Source organism: Oncorhynchus gorbuscha, unplaced genomic scaffold (genome assembly GCF_021184085.1).
Source record: "Oncorhynchus gorbuscha isolate QuinsamMale2020 ecotype Even-year unplaced genomic scaffold, OgorEven_v1.0 Un_scaffold_473, whole genome shotgun sequence".
Classification (NCBI taxonomy): Eukaryota; Metazoa; Chordata; class Actinopteri; order Salmoniformes; family Salmonidae; genus Oncorhynchus; species Oncorhynchus gorbuscha.
Window position 1 is genome coordinate 605,525 of NW_025745306.1, and position 19,697 is coordinate 625,221.

General features: G+C 42.5%; 1 protein-coding gene across 1 annotated transcript in view; it reads right to left on the bottom strand.

Moving 5' to 3' along the window:
- Positions 1 to 229: 229 nt before the first annotated feature.
- The window catches only part of LOC124018321 (ephrin type-A receptor 6-like), a 61,880-nt gene continuing 42,412 nt past the window's right edge, over positions 230 to 19,697 (bottom strand). Inside the window, exons 10-12 of the mRNA XM_046333595.1 lie at positions 18,882 to 19,069; positions 4,727 to 4,876; positions 230 to 344 (exon numbers count right to left, since the gene is read on the bottom strand). Coding sequence (XP_046189551.1) covers positions 230 to 344; positions 4,727 to 4,876; positions 18,882 to 19,069 — 453 coding nt within the window. The remainder of the gene's footprint in view (positions 345 to 4,726; positions 4,877 to 18,881; positions 19,070 to 19,697) is intronic.

Here is a 19,697-nt window from a genome sequence, read left to right on the forward strand (position 1 = left end):
CTGGATCAGGGACAGAAGCCTCCTTGGTAAAACCACTGTAGTCCACGGGTAACAGTTCACCAGTCCGCCGAGAGAACGTCTAGAATTTTAGAAACAAGCGTTTCTTATTGAACGAGTTCAGCTAATCGCTCTCTGTTTTCAGTTTGTTTTTCTTTTCCGTTCGGTGCCGAATGAACACACCCAGGCCTGTCTGTCTGTCTGTGCAGTCCTAGCGTTCTGGGGGGTTGGTTTAGATGTGGAAGCCGTTGTGTTGGACGGTGAGGAACTGTAGACGGAGACTCTGAATGCTGCTCACTATCCTCCTCTGGTGGCCAATCAGAGACACACCGATACGCCTGATGTCCCTGAGGACAAGAGATACAGACACTATATGAGTTAGGTTAACTGTTTAGGATACAGACACTATATGAGTTAGGTTAACTGTTTAGAGGAGATACAGACACTATATGAGAGGTTAACAGACACTATATGAGTTAGGTTAACTGTTTAGGATACAGACACTATATGAGTTAGGTTAACTGTTTAGGATACAGACACTATATGAGTTAGGTTAACTGTTTAGGATACAGACACTATATGAGTTAGGTTAACTGTTTAGGATACAGACACTATATGAGTTAGGTTAACTGTTTTACAGACACTATATGAGTTAGGTTAACTGAGATACAGACACTATATGAGTTAGGTTAACTGTTTAGGATACAGACACTATATGAGTTAGGTTAACTGTTTAGAGGAGATACAGACACTATATGAGTTAGGTTAACTGTTTAGAGGAGATACAGACACTATATGAGTTAGGTTAACTGTTTGAGTTAGGTTAACTGTTTAGGAGATACAGACACTATATGAGTTAGGTTAACTGTTTAGGATACAGACACTATATGAGTTAGGTTAACTGTTTGAGAGTTAACTGAGATACAGACACTATATGAGTTAGGTTAACTGTTTAGGATACAGACACTATATGAGTTAGGTTAACTGTTTAGGATACAGACACTATATGAGTTAGGTTAACTGTTTAGGATACAGACACTATATGAGTTAGGTTAACTGTTTAGGATACAGACACTATATGAGTTACAGACACTATATGAGTTAGGTTAACTGTTTAGGATACAGACACTATATGAGTTAGGTTAACTGTTTAGAGGAGATACAGACACTATTGAGTTAGGTTAACTACAGACACTTTGAGTTAGGTTAACTGTTTAGGATACAGACACTATATGAGTTAGGTTAACTGTTTAGGATACAGACACTATATGAGTTAGGTTAACTGTTTAGGATACAGACACTATATGAGTTAGGTTAACTGTTTAGGATACAGACACTATATGAGTTAGGTTAACTGTTTAGAGGAGATACAGACACTATATGAGTTAGGTTAACTGTTTAGGATACAGACACTATATGAGTTAGGTTAACTGACACTTTGAGTTAGTTAACTGAGATACAGACACTATATGAGTTAGGTTAACTGTTTAGAGGATACAGACACTATATGAGTTAGGTTAACTGTTTTACAGACACTATATGAGTTAGGTTAACTGTTTAGAGGAGATACAGACACTATATGAGTTAGGTTAACTGTTTAGATACAGGAGTTAGGTTAACAGATACTATATGAGTTAGGTTAACTGTTTTACAGATGAGTTAGGTTAACACAGACACTATATGAGTTAGGTTAACTGTTTAGAGGAGATACAGACACTATATGAGTTAGGTTAACTGTTTAGAGGAGACACAGTACATCAGTTAGATTAACTGAACTTAACTGAAGTTTGGTTCCGAAACGCGTGTGGTAGCAGAATCAGAATCCTTTAGGTAACATTTATAAATAAGATGTTTTATTCATTTTCTCAAGTATGCTTATGTGGGAAAAGTAACTTTTCCCATTGTGGAGAGTTTAGGCCTGTCTTCTTATGGGAATGTGTCTAACTATTGACATGTCCCCTCTGAGGTTGACCTAAGAGGCTCACTGTCTCTCTGTGATCTTGTCCAGGAAGGGGTGTATTTGATATATGCCATTGGATGAGGTAATGTTTTTGGTTCTAAGTGGTACCAAAAACCAGATAGGAACTTAGTTTAGGAGACCAAACTGAACGATAATTTATAGCCAATGCTGTCTGGCTATGTGTGTCTTTGCTATAAAGCATCTCAGTTGCCAATATGTAAGGAATCTCAGAGAATTCATTCATAGACACTGAATTGATCTGAGAGTCAAACAGGGCTATGGTGAAGCTCATATAATTAAAGATGGACTTTATGATAACTCTGACTTGTGTGTGGCTTGCTCTCTCATGATTTGGTAATACAGGAAATTTCCACGACATTTGGCGACGAGGAAGGGATGTGAATCTTCACTCGGTGACCTTTCCTGACGATCTAGGTAAATATATCGTGCACGAGGGATCCCTCAAACTTGGGATCTTAGGGAAACCACACTTGGGGAACGAAGCAAATGAACCAACCTTTGATCTGAGAGGAAGCAAGCCGAGTGGATACCACATCTCGAACTGATTTTTGGTTTTTAAAGAAAAAGGTGAGCGAACCACACACAGATTTGAAGTCGAGTTGTTTAAATATGCCTGTTACGTTTTCTCTGAGCGTGAATTCCTTTGTAAGGAAGGCACCTTGGCGGCGTAAGCAGGGCCGAGTCAGAGGAGAGGAATCTGAGAGTTTGTGGACTCAAAAGATACTCTGCCACTGTCCGGTTGCCAGTGACCAAGAGCTGTCCTGACACTGAATCGATCACAGTGGTGATTGGTGCAGTCTGTCGGGGGGAGGGGCCAGGGGGACTGAGTGTTCTGAGTGAAACATGGCACTTGGTGAAGCCCTATTGGAAGAAGGACCTCACTCTGTGTGTCTGTGTGATTGTCTAAGTGACCCTTAGACATGGTGAATTCCAATTATTTTAAATGTGCTGGCCAGGTATGCCCTGGGTTACTCTGTGCTAGCCAGGTATGCCCTGGGTTACTCTGTGTGAGTATTCTGTTATGCCCTAGGTTACTCTGTGACTGTTCAGGTATGCCCTGGGTTACTCTGTGCTAGCCAGGTATGCCCTGGGTTACTCTGTGTGAGTATTCTGTTATGGGATCACTAGGTAATAGTTGTCAGACTGTTCTGTGTGAGCGGGGTAGGGTTGACTCTGTGTGAGCGGGGTAGGGTTGACTCTGTGTGAGCGGGGTAGGGTTGACTCTGTGTGAGCGGGGTAGGGTTGACTCTGTGTGAGCGGGGTAGGGTTGACTCTGTGTGAGCGGGGTAGGGTTGACTCTGTGTGAGCGGGGTAGGGTTGACTCTGTGTGAGCGGGGTAGGGTTGACTCTGTGTGAGCGGGGTAGGGTTGACTCTGTGTGAGCGGGGTAGGGTTGACTCTGTGTGAGCGGGGTAGGGTTGACTCTGTGTGAGCGGGGTAGGGTTGACTCTGTGTGAGCGGGGTAGGGTTGACTCTGTGTGAGCGGGGTAGGGTTGACTCTGTGTGAGCGGGGTAGGGTTGACTCTGTGTGAGCGGGGTAGGGTTGACTCTGTGTGAGCGGGGTAGGGTTGACTCTGTGTGAGCGGGGTAGGGTTGACTCTGTGTGAGCGGGGTAGGGTTGACTCTGTGTGAGCGGGGTAGGGTTGACTCTGTGTGAGCGGGGTAGGGTTGACTCTGTGTGAGCGGGGTAGGGTTGACTCTGTGTGGGCGGGGTAGGGTTGACTCTGTGTGGGCGGGGTAGGTTTGACTCTGTGTGAGCGGGGTAGGTTGACTGTGTGAACATCTGACCAATCCTGTGTGGGTTGAATCCTGAAAGTTCTGTGTGAACATCTGACCAATCCTGTGTGGGTTGAATCCTTAAAGTTCTGTGTGAACATCTGACCAATCCTGTGTGGGTTGAATCCTGAAAGTTCTGTGTGAACATCTGACCAATCCTGTGTGGGTGATCCTGAAAGTTCTGTGTGAACATCTGACCAATCCTGTGTGGGTGATCCTTAAAGTTCTGTGTGAACATCTGACCAATCCTGTGTGGGTGATCCTGAAAGTTCTGTGTGAACATCTGACCAATCCTGTGTGGGTGATCCTGAAAGTTCTGTGTGAGTACCTAAGATTTCTTACGTTTTATATGGATTCTGTGAATTATTTGAAATTATGATAAATTGTCTGTGTGTATAATCAATTACTAGAGATTTAATAAAGTAATGCTGAGAATATAATTAGATACAATTTAAACCACCCATTCGTAGACGTACGTAGGTTTTGAGTTGGTATCTTAAATGAATAATTTGATAAAGATGAGGTTTTAAGCACTATTAAACTAGTCTACAAAATCTGGGAAATTGAGCTCTAGAAACTGATTAGAGTGTGTCCACTTTTGGTTATCTTACCCTAACGATGTAACTATAAAAAGCATATTGATTATCTCCGTCTGGGTACAACATTTGAAATGTCATAGATGTTGGTGAGGGTCTAGGCAGGGTGATGTTGTGGATGTTGGTGAGGGTCTGGGCAAGTTGATGTTGTGGATGTTGGTGAGGGTCTGGGCAGGGTGATGTTGTGGATGTTGGTGAGGTTAGTTTGTATGCGGGTGCTTAATATTGTAAAAAATTAAATAAAACATAAATAAATAAGATGAACTCAATAATACACCGTAGATTGAAGTTGTATTGACTAAATAAATCATCTCTGGTCAGAATACAGGGTATAGGCTGCTATTTGGGAAGCAGCCGGCATCTCCTGATCCACTCACTCTATACTCATGGTGGAGACAGAGTCCAGGGTGGTGAACCCTGCTGCCAGGAACTGGTTCTTGTATTGGCTCATCTTGATGGAGTCCAGCCAATCACCGATGGAGATGAACAGAGGGTAGTCCGGCACGTCCTCCAGTGATTCTGGAAAACTGAGTCGATACAGAGAGGAAGAGAAATGGGAGATATGAGAGACTGAGCTGGTGGTGCCAAACGCTACTAGCTGCTAACAGGGCAGCCAAATGCTTAGGTTACTAGCTGCTAACAGGCCAGCCAAATGCTTAGGTTACTAGCTGCTAACAGGCCAGCCAAATGCTTAGGTTACTAGCTGCTAACAGGCCAGCCAAATGCTTAGGTTACTAGCTGCTAACAGGCTAGCCAAACGCTTAGGTTACTAGCTGCTAACAGGCCAGCTAAATGCTTAGGTTACTAGCTGCTAACAGGCCAGCCAAACGCTTAGGTTACTAGCTGCTAACAGGCCAGCCAAATGCTTAGGTTACTAGCTGCTAACAGGCCAGCCAAATGCTTAGGTTACTAGCTGCTAACAGGCCAGCCAAATGCTTAGGTTACTAGCTGCTAACAGGCCAGCCAAATGCTTAGGTTACTAGCTGCTAACAGACCAGCCAAATGCTTAGGTTACTAGCTGCTAACAGGCCAGCCAAATGCTTAAGTTACTAGCTGCTAACAGGCCAGCCAAATGCTTAGGTTACTAGCTGCTAACAGGCCAGCTAAACGCTTAGGTTACTAGCTGCTAACAGGCCAGCCAAACGCTTAGGTTACTAGCTGCTAACAGGCCAGCCAAATGCTTAGGTTACTAGCTGCTAACAGGCCAGCCAAATGCTTAGGTTACTAGCTGCTAACAGGCCAGCCAAATGCTTAGGTTACTAGCTGCTAACAGGCCAGCCAAATGCTTAGGTTACTAGCTGCTAACAGACCAGCCAAATGCTTAGGTTACTAGCTGCTAACAGGCCAGCCAAATGCTTAGGTTACTAGCTGCTAACAGGCCAGCCAAATGCTTAGGTTACTAGCTGCTAACAGGCCAGCTAAATGCTTAGGTTACTAGCTGCTAACAGGCCAGCCAAATGCTTAGGTTACTAGCTGCTAACAGGCCAGCCAAATGCTTAGGTTACTAGCTGCTAACAGGCCAGCCAAATGCTTAGGTTACTAGCTGCTAACAGGCTAGCCAAATGCTTAGGTTACTAGCTGCTAACAGGCCAGCCAAATGCTTAGGTTACTAGCTGCTAACAGGCCAGCCAAATGCTTAGGTTACTAGCTGCTAACAGGCCAGCCAAATGCTTAGGTTACTAGCTGCTAACAGGCTAGCCAAATGCTTAGGTTACTAGCTGCTAATAGGCCAGCCAAATGCTTAGGTTACTAGCTGCTAACAGGCCAGCCAAATGCTTAGGTTACTAGCTGCTAACAGGCCAGCCAAATGCTTAGGTTACTAGCTGCTAACAGGCCAGCCAAATGCTTAGGTTACTAGCTGCTAACAGGCTAGCCAAATGCTTAGGTTACTAGCTGCTAACAGGCCAGCTAAATGCTTAGGTTACTAGCTGCTAACAGGCCAGCCAAATGCTTAGGTTACTAGCTGCTAACAGGCCAGCTAAATGCTTAGGTTACTAGCTGCTAACAGGCCAGCCAAATGCTTAAGTTACTAGCTGCTAACAGGCCAGCCAAATGCTTAGGTTACTAGCTGCTAACAGGCCAGCTAAACGCTTAGGTTACTAGCTGCTAACAGGCCAGCCAAATGCTTAGGTTACTAGCTGCTAACAGGCTAGCCAAACGCTTAGGTTACTAGCTGCTAACAGGCCAGCTAAATGCTTAGGTTACTAGCTGCTAACAGGCCAGCCAAACGCTTAGGTTACTAGCTGCTAACAGGCCAGCCAAATGCTTAAGTTACTAGCTGCTAACAGGCCAGCCAAATGCTTAGGTTACTAGCTGCTAACAGGCCAGCTAAACGCTTAGGTTACTAGCTGCTAACAGGCCAGCCAAATGCTTAGGTTACTAGCTGCTAACAGGCCAGCCAAATGCTTAGGTTACTAGCTGCTAACAGGCTAGCCAAACGCTTAGGTTACTAGCTGCTAACAGGCCAGCTAAAGCTGCTAAAATGCTTAGGTTACTAGCTGCTAACAGGCCAGCCAAATGCTTAGGTTACTAGCTGCTAACAGGCCAGCCAAATGCTTAGGTTACTAGCTGCTAACAGGCCAGCCAAATGCTTAGGTTACTAGCTGCTAACAGGCCAGCCAAATGCTTAGGTTACTAGCTGCTAACAGACCAGCCAAATGCTTAGGTTACTAGCTGCTAACAGGCCAGCCAAATGCTTAGGTTACTAGCTGCTAACAGGCCAGCCAAATGCTTAGGTTACTAGCTGCTAACAGGCCAGCTAAATGCTTAGGTTACTAGCTGCTAACAGGCCAGCCAAATGCTTAGGTTACTAGCTGCTAACAGGCCAGCCAAATGCTTAGGTTACTAGCTGCTAACAGGCCAGCCAAATGCTTAAGTTACTAGCTGCTAACAGGCTAGCCAAATGCTTAGGTTACTAGCTGCTAATAGGCCAGCCAAATGCTTAGGTTACTAGCTGCTAACAGGCCAGCCAAATGCTTAGGTTACTAGCTGCTAACAGGCCAGCCAAATGCTTAGGTTACTAGCTGCTAACAGGCCAGCCAAATGCTTAGGTTACTAGCTGCTAACAGGCCAGCCAAATGCTTAGGTTACTAGCTGCTAACAGGCCAGCCAAATGCTTAGGTTACTAGCTGCTAACAGGCCAGCTAAATGCTCAGGTTACTAGCTGCTAACAGGCCAGCTAAATGCTTAGGTTACTAGCTGCTAACAGGCCAGCCAAATGCTTAGGTTACTAGCTGCTAACAGGCCAGCTAAATGCTTAGGTTACTAGCTGCTAACAGGCCAGCCAAATGCTTAAGTTACTAGCTGCTAACAGGCCAGCCAAATGCTTAGGTTACTAGCTGCTAACAGGCCAGCTAAATGCTTAGGTTACTAGCTGCTAACAGGCCAGCCAAATGCTTAGGTTACTAGCTGCTAACAGACCAGCCAAATGCTTAGGTTACTAGCTGCTAACAGGCCAGCCAAATGCTTAGGTTACTAGCTGCTAACAGGCCAGCCAAATGCTTAGGTTACTAGCTGCTAACAGGCCAGCTAAATGCTTAGGTTACTAGCTGCTAACAGGCCAGCCAAATGCTTAGGTTACTAGCTGCTAACAGGCCAGCCAAATGCTTAGGTTACTAGCTGCTAACAGGCCAGCCAAATGCTTAGGTTACTAGCTGCTAACAGGCTAGCCAAATGCTTAGGTTACTAGCTGCTAATAGGCCAGCCAAATGCTTAGGTTACTAGCTGCTAACAGGCCAGCCAAATGCTTAGGTTACTAGCTGCTAACAGGCCAGCCAAATGCTTAGGTTACTAGCTGCTAACAGGCCAGCCAAATGCTTAGGTTACTAGCTGCTAACAGGCTAGCCAAATGCTTAGGTTACTAGCTGCTAACAGGCCAGCTAAATGCTTAGGTTACTAGCTGCTAACAGGCCAGCCAAATGCTTAGGTTACTAGCTGCTAACAGGCCAGCTAAATGCTTAGGTTACTAGCTGCTAACAGGCCAGCCAAATGCTTAAGTTACTAGCTGCTAACAGGCCAGCCAAATGCTTAGGTTACTAGCTGCTAACAGGCCAGCTAAACGCTTAGGTTACTAGCTGCTAACAGGCCAGCCAAATGCTTAGGTTACTAGCTGCTAACAGGCTAGCCAAACGCTTAGGTTACTAGCTGCTAACAGGCCAGCCAAATGCTTAGGTTACTAGCTGCTAACAGGCCAGCCAAATGCTTAGGTTACTAGCTGCTAACAGGCCAGCCAAATGCTTAGGTTACTAGCTGCTAACAGACCAGCCAAATGCTTAGGTTACTAGCTGCTAACAGGCCAGCCAAATGCTTAGGTTACTAGCTGCTAACAGGCTAGCCAAATGCTTAGGTTACTAGCTGCTAACAGCGCAGCAAAAACGACAAACAAAAAACCCTAACCCACAAATAATACTAATCGAAAACTATAAACAAGAAATCACAAATTTAAATGGGCCCAATGGAGAGTCAACTCTCAAACATAGAGTTGCATTATCTTCTACAAGTCAAGGGGAGCTCGTCAACCCATTTCCCCCCAAAAACAACACGATCCACGAAGAAGCAATGCGGGGACAATGGGACCTGGACTGACCTACCCATAAAATAGATTAGGGACGATGCCAACTACCTGACCCTTGTTAACCGGTCAATACATTCTTCCAAACAGTAAAATGATGCGACTAACAGAAATACTAAAGACTGAACAACCATGTTTCACGAAGAGTTTAATGGGAACATGAAACAATACCAAGTCTCTGGTCTAACAGTCAAAAGACTATGGGCTGATAACAGGGCCGGGATGGGTTGATAATATAACCAGGATGGGCTGATAACAGGGCAGGATGGGTTGATAATATGACCAGGATGGGCTGATAACAGGGCAGGATGGGTTGATAATATGACCAGGATGGGTTGATAATATAACCAGGATGGGTTGATAATATGACCAGGATGGTTTGTTATTACGACCAGGATGGGTTGATAATATGACCAGGATGGGTTGATAATATGACCAGGATGGTTTGATAATATAACCAGGATGGGTTGATAATATGACCAGGATGGGTTGATAATATAACCAGGATGGGTTGATAATATGGGTTGATAATATGACCAGGATGGGTTGATAATATGACCAGGATGGGTTGATAATAATAATATGACCAGGATGGGTTGATAATATGGGTTGATAATATGACCAGGATGGGTTGATAATATGGGTTGTTAATATAACCAGGATGGGTTGATAATATGACCAGGATGGGTTGATAATATGGGTTGATAATATAACCAGGATGGGTTGATAATATGACCAGGATGGGTTGATAATATAACCAGGATGGGTTGATAATATAACCAGGATGGGTTGATAATATGACCAGGATGGGTTGATAATATAACCAGGATGGGTTGATAATACGACCAGGATGGGTTGATAATACGACCAGGATGGGTTGATAATACGACCAGGATGGGTTGATAATACGACCAGGATGGGTTGATAATACGACCAGGATGGGTTGATAATATGACCAGGATGGGTTGATAATATAACCAGGATGGGTTGATAATATAACCAGGATGGGTTGATAATATGACCAGGATGGGTTGATAATATAACCAGGATGGGTTGATAATACGACCAGGATGGGTTGATAATATGACCAGGATGGGTTGATAATATGACCAGGATGGGTTGATAATATGACCAGGATGGGTTGATAATATAACCAGGATGGGTTGATAACAGGACCAGGATGGGCTGATAATATAACCAGGATGGGTTGATAATATGGGTTGATAATATGGGTTGATAATATGGGTTGATAATATGACCAGGATGGGTTGATAATATGACCAGGATGGGTTGATAATATGACCAGGATGGGTTGATAATATAACCAGGATGGGTTGATAACAGGACCAGGATGGGCTGATAATATAACCAGGATGGGTTGATAATATGGGTTGATAATATGGGTTGATAATATGGGTTGATAATATGACCAGGATGGGTTGATAATATGACCAGGATGGGTTGATAATATGACCAGGATGGGTTGATAATATAACCAGGATGGGTTGATAACAGGACCAGGATGGGCTGATAATATAACCAGGATGGGTTGATAATATGGGTTGATAATATGGGTTGATAATATGACCAGGATGGGTTGATAATATGACCAGGATGGGTTGATAATATGACCAGGATGGGTTGATAATATGACCAGGATGGGTTGATAATATAACCAGGATGGGTTGATAATATAACCAGGATGGGTTGATAATATGGGTTGATAATATGACCAGGATGGGTTGATAATACGACCAGGATGGGTTGATAATATAACCAGGATGGGTTGATACTATGGGTTGATAATATAACCAGGATGGGTTGATAATATGACCAGGATGGGTTGATAATATAACTAGGATGGGTTGATAATATGACTAGGATGGGTTGATAATATAACCAGGATGGGTTGATAATATAACTAGGATGGGTTGATAATATAACCAGGATGGGTTGATAATATAACTAGGATTGTGCCTTTGGCTTCTGGACAACGAAAGAAAGTGCTGGTGAGAAATAATACTATGAGGAAGTGTTTATATAATAACTGCCTCTACGTTTCTACGGATGGATATTGGCCAGGCTACCTCGAGGCTCGACATGCCTTATTAATTGAACTGAAGCCAGACATATCTTATTAATTGAACTGAAGCTAGACATATCTTATTAATTGAACTGAAGTTAAATGGATGGATATTGGCCAGGCTCCCTCGAAGCTAGACATGCCTTATTAATTGAACTGAAGTAATATGTTTCAAGATTTCAAACAATTATACTGCCTCAAGATCCCATTATAGCCTATGAACACGAATGGCGAATGGGAATCAAGCTTTCATTCCGAGTTGAGATTGAGAAATAAAAAATACATGGCTCTATTTAACTTCAGATTGAATTTAGAATGGTTATTTGTTGAACAGTGACTGGGCTGACCAACGAGTCTGGGATGGCCAATGACTGGGCCGACCAATGACTGGGCCGACCAATGACTGGGCACAATGACTGGGCACAGCACATTGCTCTGGTGCTGTCTGACAGGATATTCTGCTCCTCTAACTAGACTATGTACTGTATTCTGCTGCTCTATCTAGACTATGTACTGTATTCTGCTCCTCTATCTAGACTATGTACTGTATTCTGCTCCTATATCTAGACTATGTACTGTATTCTGCTGCTCTATCTAGACTATGTACTGTATTCTGCTCCTCTATCTAGACTATGTACTGTATTCTACTCCTCTATCTAGACTATGTACTGTATACTGCTGTTCTATCTAGACTATGTACTGTATTCTGCTCTTATAACTAGACTATGTACTGTATTCTACTCCTCTATCTAGACTATGTACTGTATTCTACTCCTCTATCTAGACTATGTACTGTATTCTGCTGCTCTATCTAGACTATGTACTGTATTCTACTCCTCTATCTAGACTATGTACTGTATTCTACTCCTCTATCTAGACTATGTACTGTATTCTGCTCCTCCTCTATCTAGACTATGTACTGTATTCTGCTCCTCCTCTATCTAGACTATGTACTGTATTCTGCTGCTCTATCTAGACTGTGTACTGTATTCTGCTCTTATAACTAGACTATATACTGTATTCTACTCCTCCTCTATCTAGACTATGTACTGTATTCTACTCCTCTATCTAGACTATGTACTGTATTCTACTCCTCTATCTAGACTATGTACTGTATTCTGCTCCTCCTCTATCTAGACTATGTACTGTATTCTGCTCCTCCTCTATCTAGACTATGTACTGTATTCTGCTGCTCTATCTAGACTATGTACTGTATTCTGCTCTTATAACTAGACTATATACTGTATTCTACTCCTCCTCTATCTAGACTATGTACTGTATTCTGCTCCTCTATCTAGACTATGTACTGTACTCTGCTCCTCTATCTAGACTATGTACTGTATTCTGCTCCTCTATCTAGACTATGTACTGTATTCTGCTGCTCTATCTAGACTATGTACTGTATTCTGCTCCTCTATCTAGACTATGTACTGTATTCTGCTCCTCCTCTATGTAGACTATGTACTGTATTCTGCTGCTCTATCTAGACTATGTACTGTATTCTGCTCCTCCTCTATCTAGACTATGTACTGTATTCTGCTCCTCTATCTAGACTATGTACTGTATTCTACTCCTCTATCTAGACTATGTACTGTATTATGCTCCTCCTCTATCTAGACTATGTACTGTATTCTACTCCTCTATCTAGACTATGTACTGTATTCTGCTCCTCCTCTATCTAGACTATGTACTGTATTCTACTCCTCTATCTAGACTATGTACTGTATTCTGCTCCTCTATCTAGACTATGTACTGTATTCTGCTGTTCTATCTAGACTATGTACTGTATTCTGCTCCTCTATCTAGACTATGTACTGTATTCTGCTCCTCTATCTAGACTATGTACTGTATTCTACTCCTCCTCTATCTAGACTATGTACTGTATTCTGCTCCTCTATCTAGACTATGTACTGTATTCTACTCCTCTATCTAGACTATGTACTGTATTCTGCTCCTCTATCTAGACTATGTACTGTATTCTACTCCTCTATCTAGACTATGTACTGTATTCTATTCCTCTATCTAGACTATGTACTGTATTCTGCTCCTCCTCTATCTAGACTATGTACTGTATTCTGCTGTTCTATCAAGACTATGTACTGTATTCTGCTCCTCTATCTAGACTATGTACTGTATTCTACTCCTCTATCTAGACTATGTACTGTATTCTGCTCCTCTATCTAGACTATGTACTGTATTCTACTCCTCTATCTAGACTATGTACTGTATTCTGCTGTTCTATCTAGACTATGTACTGTATTCTACTCCTCTATCTAGACTATGTACTGTATTCTGCTGTTCTATCTAGACTATGTACTGTATTCTGCTGTTCTATCTAGACTATGTACTGTATTCTGCTGTTCTATCTAGACTATGTACTGTATTCTGCTCCTCTATCTAGACTATGTACTGTATTCTGCTGTTCTATCTAGACTATGTACTGTATTCTGCTGTTCTATCTAGACTATGTACTGTATTCTGCTGTTCTATCTAGACTATGTACTGTATTCTGCTCCTCTATCTAGACTATGTACTGTATTCTACTCCTCTATCTAGACTATGTACTGTATTCTGCTGTTCTATCTAGACTATGTACTGTATTCTGCTGTTCTATCTAGACTATGTACTGTATTCTGCTCCTCTATCTAGACTATGTACTGTATTCTGCTCCTCTATCTAGACTATGTACTGTATTCTGCTGTTCTATCTAGACTATGTACTGTATTCTGCTCCTCCTCTATCTAGACTATGTACTGTATTCTGCTGTTCTATCTAGACTATGTACTGTAGTCTACTCCTCCTCTATCTAGACTATGTACTGTATTCTGCTGTTCTATCTAGACTATGTACTGTATTCTGCTGTTCTATCTAGACTATGTACTGTATTCTACTCCTCTATCTAGACTATGTACTGTATTCTGCTGTTCTATCTAGACTATGTACTGTATTCTGCTGTTCTATCTAGACTATGTACTGTATTCTACTCCTCTATCTAGACTATGTACTGTATTCTGCTGTTCTATCTAGACTATGTACTGTATTCTGCTGTTCTATCTAGACTATGTACTGTATTCTGCTGTTCTATCTAGACTATGTACTGTATTCTGCTGTTCTATCTAGACTATGTACTGTATTCTGCTGTTCTATCTAGACTATGTACTGTATTCTGCTGTTCTATCTAGACTATGTACTGTATTCTGCTCCTCTATCTAGACTATGTACTGTATTCTGCTCCTCTATCTAGACTATGTACTGTATTCTGCTGTTCTATCTAGACTATGTACTGTATTCTGCTGTTCTATCTAGACTATGTACTGTATTCTGCTGTTCTATCTAGACTATGTACTGTATTCTGCTCCTCTATCTAGACTATGTACTGTATTCTGCTGTTCTATCTAGACTATGTACTGTATTCTGCTGTTCTATCTAGACTATGTACTGTATTCTGCTCCTCTATCTAGACTATGTACTGTATTCTGCTGTTCTATCTAGACTATGTACTGTATTCTGCTCCTCTATCTAGACTATGTACTGTATTCTGCTCCTCTATCTAGACTATGTACTGTATTCTACTCCTCTATCTAGACTATGTACTGTATTCTGCTGTTCTATCTAGACTATGTACTGTATTCTGCTGTTCTATCTAGACTATGTACTGTATTCTGCTGCTCTATCTAGACTATGTACTGTATTCTGCTCCTCTATCTAGACTATGTACTGTATTCTGCTGTTCTATCTAGACTATGTACTGTATTCTGCTGTTCTATCAAGACTATGTACTGTATTCTGCTGTTCTATCTAGACTATGTACTGTATTCTGCTGTTCTATCTAGACTATGTACTGTATTCTACTCCTCTATCTAGACTATGTACTGTATTCTGCTGTTCTATCTAGACTATGTACTGTATTCTGCTGTTCTATCTAGACTATGTACTGTATTCTGCTCCTCTATCTAGACTATGTACTGTATTCTGCTGTTCTATCTAGACTATGTACTGTATTCTGCTCCTCTATCTAGACTATGTACTGTATTCTGCTCCTCTATCTAGACTATGTACTGTATTCTACTCCTCTATCTAGACTATGTACTGTATTCTGCTGTTCTATCTAGACTATGTACTGTATTCTGCTGTTCTATCTAGACTATGTACTGTATTCTGCTGCTCTATCTAGACTATGTACTGTATTCTGCTCCTCTATCTAGACTATGTACTGTATTCTGCTGTTCTATCTAGACTATGTACTGTATTCTGCTGTTCTATCAAGACTATGTACTGTATTCTGCTGTTCTATCTAGACTATGTACTGTATTCTGCTGTTCTATCTAGACTATGTACTGTATTCTACTCCTCTATCTAGACTATGTACTGTATTCTGCTGTTCTATCTAGACTATGTACTGTATTCTGCTGTTCTATCTAGACTATGTACTGTATTCTGCTGTTCTATCTAGACTATGTACTGTATTCTACTCCTCTATCTAGACTATGTACTGTATTCTGCTGTTCTATCTAGACTATGTACTGTATTCTGCTGTTCTATCTAGACTATGTACTGTATTCTGCTGTTCTATCTAGACTATGTACTGTATTATGCTCCTCCTCTATCTAGACTATGTACTGTATTCTGCTGTTCTATCTAGACTATGTACTGTATTCTGCTGTTCTATCTAGACTATGTACTGTATTCTACTCCTCTATCTAGACTATGTACTGTATTCTGCTGTTCTATCTAGACTATGTACTGTATTCTGCTGTTCTATCTAGACTATGTACTGTATTCTGCTGTTCTATCTAGACTATGTACTGTATTATGCTCCTCCTCTATCTAGACTATGTACTGTATTCTGCTGTTCTATCTAGACTATGTACTGTATTCTGCTGTTCTATCTAGACTATGTACTGTATTCTACTCCTCTATCTAGACTATGTACTGTATTCTGCTGTTCTATCTAGACTATGTACTGTATTCTACTCCTCTATCTAGACTATGTACTGTATTCTGCTGTTCTATCTAGACTATGTACTGTATTCTGCTGTTCTATCTAGACTATGTACTGTATTATGCTCCTCCTCTATCTAGACTATGTACTGTATTCTGCTGTTCTATCTAGACTATGTACTGTATTCTGCTGTTCTATCTAGACTATGTACTGTATTCTACTCCTCTATCTAGACTATGTACTGTATTCTGCTGTTCTATCTAGACTATGTACTGTATTCTGCTGTTCTATCTAGACTATGTACTGTATTCTGCTGTTCTATCTAGACTATGTACTGTATTATGCTCCTCCTCTATCTAGACTATGTACTGTATTCTGCTGTTCTATCTAGACTATGTACTGTATTCTGCTGTTCTATCTAGACTATGTACTGTATTCTACTCCTCTATCTAGACTATGTACTGTATTCTGCTGTTCTATCTAGACTATGTACTGTATTCTACTCCTCTATCTAGACTATGTACTGTATTCTGCTGTTCTATCTAGACTATGTACTGTATTCTGCTGTTCTATCTAGACTATGTACTGTATTCTGCTCCTCTATCTAGACTATGTACTGTATTCTGCTGTTCTATCTAGACTATGTACTGTATTCTGCTGTTCTATCTAGACTATGTACTGTATTCTGCTCCTCTATCTAGACTATGTACTGTATTCTGCTACTCCTCTATCTAGACTATGTACTGTATTCTGCTCCTCTATCTAGACTATGTACTGTATTCTGCTCCTCTATCTAGACTATGTACTGTATTATGCTCCTCCTCTATCTAGACTATGTACTGTATTCTGCTCCTCTATCTAGACTATGTACTGTATTCTGCTCCTCTATCTAGACTATGTACTGTATTCTGCTGTTCTATCTAGACTATGTACTGTATTCTGCTCCTCTATCTAGACTATGTACTGTATTCTGCTGTTCTATCTAGACTATGTACTGTATTCTGCTCCTCTATCTAGACTATGTACTGTATTCTGCTCCTCTATCTAGACTATGTACTGTATTCTGCTCCTCTATCTAGACTATGTACTGTATTCTGCTCCTCCTCTATCTAGACTATGTACTGTATTCTGCTGTTCTATCTAGACTATGTACTGTATTCTGCTCCTCTATCTAGACTATGTACTGTATTCTGCTGTTCTATCTAGACTATGTACTGTATTCTGCTCCTCTATCTAGACTATGTACTGTATTCTACTCCTCTATCTAGACTATGTACTGTATTCTACTCCTCCTCTATCTAGACTATGTACTGTATTCTGCTCCTCTATCTAGACTATGTACTGTATTCTACTCCTCTATCTAGACTATGTACTGTATTCTGCTCCTCTATCTAGACTATGTACTGTATTCTGCTCCTCTATCTAGACTATGTACTGTATTCTACTCCTCTATCTAGACTATGTACTGTATTCTGCTCCTCTATCTAGACTATGTACTGTATTCTGTGTGATAAATAACATACACGAGCGCTCAAACGTATTTCCGGCGGCTAACCGATTAACGGTTAACATGACTACAGTCGATACAATGGCACTTTATTGTCTGTCGAAACTGAAATTTGGATGGGAGGTTGACCTCTGACCCTAACCCCTGGATGCTGTCTATGGATTGGTTGATTGGTTGTTCTTATGTGTGTACGTGGTCCAGCTGACTACTGGGCTTAGGGTTAGGGGTCAGGGGTCAGAGGTTAGGGTCAGGGATCAGGGTTAGGGTCAGCGGTCTGGGTCAAGGATCAGGGTTAGGGTCAGCGGTTAGGTGTCAGGGATTAGGGTCAGGGATCAGGGTCAGGGATCAGGGTTAGGGTCAGGGGTTAGGGTCAGGGATCAGGGTCAGGGATCAGGGTTAGGGTCAGCGGTCTGGGTCAAGGATCAGGGATTGGGTCAGCGGTCAGGGGTTAGGGATCAGGGTTAGAAGTTAGTGGTCAGGGTTTAGGCTCAGGGTTTAAGGTCAGGGGTTAGGATCAGCGGTCAGGGTCAGAGGTTAGGGATCAGGGTTAGAAGTTAGTGGTCAGGGTTTAGGCTCAGGGTTTAGGGTCAGGGTTTAAGGTCAGGGGTTAGGATCAGCGGTAAGGGTCAGAGGTTAGGGATCAGGGTTAGAAGTTAGTGGTCAGGATTTAGGGTCAGGGTTTAAGGTCAGGGGTTAGGATCAGCGGTCAGGGTCAGAGGTTAGGGATCAGTGTTAGAAGTTAGTGGTCAGGATTTAGGGTCAGGGTTTAAGGTCAGTGGTTAGGATCAGCGGTTAGGGATCAGGGTTAGAAGTTAGGGGTCAGGGTTTAGGCTCAGGGTTTAGGGTCAGGGTTTAAGGTCAGGGGTTAGGATCAGCGGTAAGGGTCAGAGGTTAGGGATCAGGGTTAGAAGTTAGTGGTCAGGATTTAGGGTCAGGGTTTAAGGTCAGGGGTTAGGATCAGCGGTCAGGGTCAGAGGTTAGGGATCAGTGTTAGAAGTTAGTGGTCAGGATTTAGGGTCAGGGTTTAAGGTCAGGGGTTAGGATCAGCGGTTAGGGATCAGGGTTAGAAGTTAGGGGTCAGGGTTTAGGCTCAGGGTTAGGGTCAGAGATTAGGGTCAAGGATTAGGGTCAGAGATTAGGGGAAAGGGTCAGGCTCAGCTGTCAGGGTAAGAGGTTAGGGGTAAGGGTTAGGGTCAGAGTCAGAGGTTAGGGGTAAGAGTTAGGGTCAGGGATAAGGGTCAGAGGTTAGTGTCAGGGGTTAGGGTCAGAGTCAGAGGTTAGGGGTAAGGGTTAGGGTCAGGGGTTAGGGTTAGGGTTAGGGTCAGGGCTTAGGGTCAGATATTAGGTTCAAGGGTTAGGGGTAAGGGTCAGAGGTTTGGGTCAGGCGTTAGGGTCAACGTAAGGGTAATATGTTAGGGGTCAGGGGTTACCTGTTGTCCACCAGTGTCAGTAGACTAGTGGGGTTCCTGATGAGTTTATCCAGGAAGGAGACCAGGCTGTTGAAGTGAGGTCTCTGCCCTCTCTCCTTATGCCAGCAGTGAAGCATCAACTGGTGCAGAACCCCAGGACAGTCCATGGGGACAGGGAGACGGTAACCCTCCTCTATAGACAGGATCACCTGTAATGTAGAACCACAGGACAGTCCATGGGGACAGGGAGACGGTAACCCTCCTCTATAGACAGGATCACCTGTAATGTAGAACCACAGGACAGTCCATGGGGACAGGGAGACGGTAACCCTCCTCTATAGACAGGATCACCTGTAATGATGAACCACAGGACAGTCCATGGGGACAGGGAGACGGTAACCCTCCTCTATAGACAGGATCACCTGTAATGTAGAACCACAGGACAGTCCATGGGGACAGGGAGACGGTAACCCTCCTCTATAGACAGGATCACCTGTAATGTAGAACCACAGGACAGTCCATGGGGACAGGGAGACGGTAACCCTCCTCTATAGACAGGGTCACCTGCCAGGGAAGAGGTCACAGGTTAATGATGATGAAACTTCCACCTAGCCTATCAGAGAGCAGGATAGATCTACTATTACCATAATGCTAACACCTGTCAGATCTTGTCAGAGTGACCAAGGGTCCATTTGGGATTTGGCCATAGAACACCATAACTCACATCCTGATTGGACAAGAGGGAATAACAGAACATTAGAACTCACATCCTGATTGGACAAGAGGGAATAAGAGAACATTAGAACTCACATCCTGATTGGACAAGAGGGAATAACA